The following is a 6,409-nucleotide window of genomic DNA, read 5'->3' as shown; positions in this document are numbered from 1 at the left end:
GCCGGGATGAGGCTCCGCCCGTAGTTGGGACGTAGGTCCTTGTCTCGTCAGACACCGTGAGGGGGTCAACGCGAGGTCGCTGGGTTTAACCTCGCGGCGGCGGTGGCGGCGGTGGCGGCGGGTCTGAGCAGGTACAGGTGGGGCTCAGCGCTGCCGAGGGGCCGGGTAGGGGGACAGAAGCGGCTTGAGCAGCTGGTTCCTAGGCTCCGGCGGGCCCGGCGGCTGCGGCGGGAAACCGGAGCCAACCCACGGCGGAAGTGCCGCCTCTCTGGTAGCTCCCTAGAGAGGCGCTCGCTTCCTGGTGCTGAGCTGAGGAGGGTTCAGAAAGAGGAGCCTTGGGCTGGAGAGATGGCTCAGAGGTTAAGAGCACTGACTGCTCATCCCGAGCTCCTGAGTTCAATTCCCAGCAACCACGTGGTGGCTCACAACCATCTATAATGAGATCTGGTGCCCTATTCGGGCCTGCAGGTGTACATGCAGGCAGAGCATTGTATACATAATAATAAATAAATAGATTAAAAAAAGAAAAAAGAAAGAAAGAGGAGCCTTAGGGGAGGTGGAGCCGGGTTGGCCCCACGGGCTTTTCCGGACTCCAGATTGATTGATGGTGTACTCTGAAAGATGCCCTGAAGTGTGGGTGGCCAGCGGTGGAGTCCGGGTCAGGGATCTTAACAGAGGGGAGCAAAGAGTCACCAGGCGCCAGGCTTCACGTTTGAAAACTAGCAGGATAGACGGGAGCCTTGATGAAGCGGGCAGGAGGCCGATGTCCCCGGTGCACAGCTTGACATCTCTCAGGGTGCCGGAGCAGGATGTACACGCTGCTTTCGGGGCTGTACAAGTACATGTTCCAGAAAGATGAATACTGTATCCTGATCCTGGGCCTGGACAATGCTGGGAAGACGGTAGGTCCCCGCCCCCGCCCCCAAGACTACAAGTTAGTTGGCAGCAACCTCCTGAAGTGCAGAGGTGTGCACGCATGTGTGTGTGGGTGTGAAGTGAGGGGTGTCAGGGAAGGACATCAGAAAACTACTCCAGCTGCTCCTATCTAACCACCCCTCTTTCTTTTCTCAGACCTTCCTGGAACAGTCAAAAACACGGTTTAACAAGAACTACAAGGGGATGAGTCTATCCAAAATCACCACTACCGTGGGTCTAAACAGTAAGGGGGCACCTTAGGGATATGAGTTTAGGGGTCCCTTAAAGATGGATGCTGCATGCAACAAGGTCTACGACCCAACTGACCAGTGGCTAGAACTGGTCTCTTCATTCTCTGTTCAAGCCCCCCTGGGGTTGGTACCAGCACGGTGTGGTTCATCCTGGGGAGAGCTGGGGCTTGGAGTGTAAAGAGTAAGGTCGGGAGCTAGCTCACTCTGTCCTCTCCCCAGTTGGCACTGTGGATGTCGGAAAGGCTCGTCTCATGTTTTGGGACTTAGGTGGACAGGAAGAGCTGCAGTCTTTGTGGGACAAGGTGAGACACACTACCTGCTCCATAGTGATTTTCTCTAGATGGCCTCTTATAGCTGCCTCTTCTATGAAAGTTCCTGTTACCCACATTTACCCTGAAGATAATCAATCTCTCTCTCTCTCTCTCTCTCTCTCTCTCTCTCTCTCTCTCTCTCTCTCTCTTTCTCCCTCTCTCTTTTAAGTTATTTTTAATTGGGGGGGGGTGCTCATCACAGCATGCATGTGGAGAACAGAGGACAGCTTTGTAGAGTTCATTTTCTCCAGGGCTCAAACTCAGATTGTCAGGCTTGCATAGCAAGCACCTTTACCTGCTTACCACCGCACTGGCCGAGTCTAAAGGTTTTTCTCTTTAATCCTATCCCAGGTTTCCAAGTTGTTCTCTTTCTCACTCTGGCAAGACCCAAGTCTAGAGTCACCACAAAAGTGGCATCAGGAGAGTTCCCACAGGGAGTACCCAATCTTCTGATGAGGCCAGTTTCAATCCCAGATAAAGAGGCATTGTTCACCAGGGTAGTCTGTGGAGAACATGCCTGGGGAATTCAGAGAGGACTGTAGCCTGTCCTCGTACAGGAAGACAAAAATGGCTTGTTTCATATGTAGGGAGGGCCCAAAGCCTGTGTTTCCTGATGAGTCTGTACCTCCTTCTAGCTTGTCATGGTTCTTCTAGACGGCCTCTTCCCTGACTGGGGAGGATGTTCTCAGAGGCAGACAACTCCTGTGTCTTTCAGCATTTGTCTTAGACATCTGAGACTTCTCTACATTTCTGCACTGTAATCTCCTTCACCAGCCTGTGGTAGGCACTGGGTCCACACTGAGCAGGACAGGCCTTGGCTCTCCTCAGCAGTCTCCTGCCCTGTAGGTTGCATGGCCATGCGCTGCAGTCCAGTGCTGTGTGTGGTGCAGGTGCTTCAGCAGCCATGCGCTAGGGCCAGTTGTGACCGCAGCTCTCCTTCCTGGGCTTCCCTGAGGTGTTTCTTCCTGCTGGAACTTCTTATCAAGAGGGTGGCATCTGTCCTGTATCCAGAAAGTCTCTGATGGGCACCACGTTGGACAGAGGACAAGTCTAGTCATAGGGCAGTGACATATTGTCATCACCAAGCTCTAGGCACAGGTGGGGAATCACACCAACTAATGACTGTCTTGTCCCAGGTCAGGGCCTGAGGAGGGCGCTGAGATGCAGAGTATGTGTACTGAAGTCATCACCAGGAAGGCAATAGAGAGGGCAGAGAGGGAGCTTAGCAGAACTGGCCAGGACCCCAAGCCTGGCATCTTTTGAGTCACCAGTATGAGCAGGTATGGCATGGCAGCCAGAGTCGATATCTGTGCACTGTTTGGATATGGGCTCCACATTGGGGAGGAGGGTAGACAGCAGCCATGCTTGGTGACTCAGTGACTCTGCTGGATTGGTGAGCAGAACCCAACCCCCCACCCCCAAGTTCTTGAGGCTGTGAAATACGCAGCAGAGTTGTTTCTAGTTACTAGGAGGGTAAGGAAGAGGGGCCTCTCATCCTTCCACCTCAGAAAAGCCTCTCATTGGGAGCATTAGTATCTGGACCTGATATTCTACAGTAGTGTTACCACATGGGCACTGTGCCCAGCACTGTCTTTTTATGTTCACAAACCATGGACCCTTTCCTGTGACACTTGAGTCTTCTCTGCTGACGTCACATGATATAAGACTGTGGTCTGCTGTCTTGTGCCGGAGTCTGTGTTGTTGCTAAGGAAACATGTCTGTACCCAGGTTCCCTCTTACTCCCTTAAGAGATACCTCATAGGGTTAGCCACATTGCCCTGTCAAGTGAAACACCTAGCAGTGCCTCTACTGGCCTTGGTGAATGGAACTTCATGCTGATAAGTTTCTTTTCTGTCACTGTGGTCACTGCTGTCCTCAGTCTAGCATAGGACCATTGGGCAAATTACTGTCCACAGCGGGTGCTCTAGTGAGAAACCAAGTCCCCATGTCTGCCTTAGGCTTTTGGCACCTGCTCTGCTGGCCAAGCACATTATTTTACCAGTCAATGTTGACTTCTCACAGATAGGGGAGCCAGCATAGTCCTGAGGCTCTATATTGACAGGCATTAGTTTTCTGATTGGCATCAGAGTTCACACAATGTCACTGTTGCTGTATGGATCACCATCTCCTATGTTTACCTTGCCTGATCTAGTTTGCTTCAGCAGTGCTGTCAAAAGCCCAAGATTGGCTACATCCAGCCTGCAGAGGCCTGAGTTCAGCAGTGTTGGTTTTGTTCAGGGAGGGTGGCTTCATAGACAGTGCTGACCTCAGCCTCTTTTGGCTTCTCAACACCATCTAACCAGGGTAGCCTCTGAGCAAGAGGAGGTTGATCACCCTGCTAGAGTCAGCAAGCTTTCCCCAAAGGTGCTATGGTATCTTTACTACTAAATTAGCCCCAGAAAGCTCCCTAGCAAGTCTCCCATTGAGTTATGCCCATTTCTTCATTGTGGCCATAGGACAGCAAAGTGCCCCCACAGGCTGCCTGTCCTCTGTCTCTTGTGGTGGCTGTGACACAGGGTCTTGCTGCCCAGCTGGCCCAATTATAAGCACCTCTAGCCCCCAGCTTTGTCCTCTTCCTTGCAGTACTATGCAGAGTGCCATGGTGTCATCTATGTCATTGATTCCACCGATGAGGAAAGACTGTCAGAATCCAAAGAGGCATTTGGTGAGTGTAGCATGGCCACTCTGGGAGGAGGAGAAGATGGGAAGACTGGCATCTAGAGAGTTGTGTGGGAGGTGGGCCAGGGGTGGGACAGGGTGACCTGGATCCTCCCATGCGTCTGGAACGACTCTTGAGGGAGGATGGGCAACACCTGGATGTGTTGCCTAGTATGTGAGGTAAAGGGTGGAATGGAGCTGTCTGTACACACCTTTGGGCCTGGGCAGAGCCTGCAGTCATGAACAGGACACAGGGTGCAAGGCACCACCTCTCCTGCTTTCCTCAGAGAAGGTGGTTTCGAGTGAAGCATTGGACGGTGTTCCCATCCTGGTGTTGGCCAACAAGCAGGATGTGGAGGTGAGCCCCACAAAGCTGCTATAGAGCCTCTATTGCCATTGCAAGGAAAGTGACATGTATGCCTCTTCAGATTTCCAAAATCTGGTATCTACCATCCATCCCAATCTCTTTTCCTTTCTTGGGTCCCTTCTTCTAACTCCTAGGATCTCTACCTTCCCAACTTTAGTTGCTCTTTGTGTGTCACAAAGAGCTGTCATCATTAGAAGCCAGAGTGCAGGGTCCACCCAAGGGAGGACCAAGGACTTGTGCCTGTGGGAATATGGAGCCTATAACAGTCTCAGGTGAAAGCTCCAAGTTCAAAGAAGTGGGTATGGGGACCCTTAGAGATAGCTTAATGGTTAAGTGCATATACTGCCCTTCCAGAAGACCAGAGTTTGATTCCCAGTACCCACATCATGTGGCTCATAGCTGTCTGGGACTCCAGCTCCAGGGAATCTGACACCTCTGGCCTTCGTATGTACCTGGACTCATCTATACATACCCCTCCCCACCAGACACACATACATCCATATGATTAAAAATAAATCTTTAGTTCTTAAAGTGGGGGTAGAGGAGGGAAGACAATGGACAAACTCTGAGGCCAGGTGCTGCTTCCCTTTGGACTTCCAGCCACACAAGGTCCTTACACTGTCTAACAAATGGGGCTCTGTACAGAAAAAGGTGTAGAGGACATGGTGACAACCAGGGTCTGGAGGGCCAAGGAAGCTTTACTTTCCTCAGGCCATGTGTATCTACACATTTCCATCTGACGTGGCCTGTCCTCCACTCATTTGCCTGAAGACATCCCCCACCCTCCCATTTGTGTCCTAAACTAGTAATAGAAGTCTCTGATACTTGGCTGAGGAACGCAAGGGCATTCAGTATCCTGCTTGTAGATGTTCTGGGGGGTGGGAGGGAGTGGGAATGTTCACTTGAGAGCTGTGTGTGGACTTCCAAAAGCCCGAGGCAAAACCAGGTGCAGCAGCTACACCACTGGTGTCTACAAGGACACTGGGGCCTTGGGCAGACTTACCCTAGCATTTTGGAGGGTGAGAGACTGTGGCCTTACTGAAAGCCCAAGTGAGTAAACAAGCTAGATGCAGCTGAGTGGTGGGAATGTTCCTCAGAGTCTCACCTCCCCTGCCAGACCTGCCTCTCCATTCCTGACATCAAGACTGCATTCAGTGACTGTACCTGCAAGATTGGCCGGCGAGACTGTCTGACCCAGGCCTGCTCTGCCCTCACAGGGTGAGTTGAGGCCTTAGTCTGCAGAGTCCTCAGGGTCAGGATTAGCCCTGCCTCACACATACTGTCTCTACAGCAAAGGAGTTCGAGAGGGGATCGAATGGATGGTGAAGTGTGTCGTGCGGAATGTTCACCGGCCACCACGGCAGAGGGACATCACATAAGTGTCTCCAACATCAGTCTTGGACTGTTCATCCCCTAGTGGTGAAACAGCGCTCCCTGCTGGCTCTCCTCCTGACGCTGGGTGTTGAGCTGGCTGTCCATTCTTTTATTGCTTTGTTTTCTCTAAGACAAATGTTTCTGTGTCTGGAAAAGTGTAGGTATTCAAAGACTAACATGGGGCATGTGGGCAGTCCAGCTCTATGTGCCCTACACCCCTCCCCATGCCTGACATGTTAGTGTCTAGAACCTTCCCAACCTAGTAAGGAGAGGGAGGGGTAAGGCCACCCCTAGGCTTGCCTCTTAGCCCATTCCAAAGTGGAATTTGAGGCTATCCTACTTGAAATGGTAGTCTGTCTTTGACAGCTGCTCTGTCCAGCTTCCCCATGGAGAAGGTGGGAATGGCCAGGAATAATCTCACTTGGAGAAGGACCTAGCCCACATCCCAGAGGCCAACATGGCCCTAGTAGTTTTGTTTAGATTTGGGTGTATGAGACAGTATTTCTTGGTAGCCCCAGTTAGCCTGGAATCCT

At 51.8% G+C, this 6,409-nt stretch overlaps 1 protein-coding gene across 4 annotated transcripts; it reads left to right on the top strand.

Annotated features, from left to right (window-relative positions):
• The first annotated feature begins 61 nt into the window (after window positions 1-61).
• On the top strand, window positions 62-5,881 carry Arfrp1 (ADP ribosylation factor related protein 1). 4 transcript variants are annotated; one of them, XM_051144018.1, is made up of 8 exons: window positions 62-131; window positions 796-902; window positions 1,072-1,159; window positions 1,386-1,468; window positions 4,061-4,142; window positions 4,423-4,493; window positions 5,620-5,720; window positions 5,794-5,881. In XM_051144018.1, exons 2-8 carry the CDS (start codon window positions 810-812, stop codon window positions 5,879-5,881), a joined length of 606 nt encoding a protein of 201 aa, XP_050999975.1. In that variant the 5' UTR covers window positions 62-131; window positions 796-809. The 4 variants fall into 4 exon arrangements, with proteins under 4 accessions (XP_050999975.1, XP_050999973.1, XP_050999974.1 ...); XM_051144016.1 differs by having other exon boundaries at window positions 622-902; XM_051144017.1 differs by having other exon boundaries at window positions 85-137; window positions 622-902.
• Window positions 5,882-6,409: the final 528 nt, after the last annotated feature.

This window comes from Acomys russatus, chromosome 4 (genome assembly GCF_903995435.1).
Source record: "Acomys russatus chromosome 4, mAcoRus1.1, whole genome shotgun sequence".
Lineage (NCBI taxonomy): Eukaryota > Metazoa > Chordata > Mammalia > Rodentia > Muridae > Acomys > Acomys russatus.
This window is presented reverse-complemented; position numbering and strand designations above follow the sequence as displayed.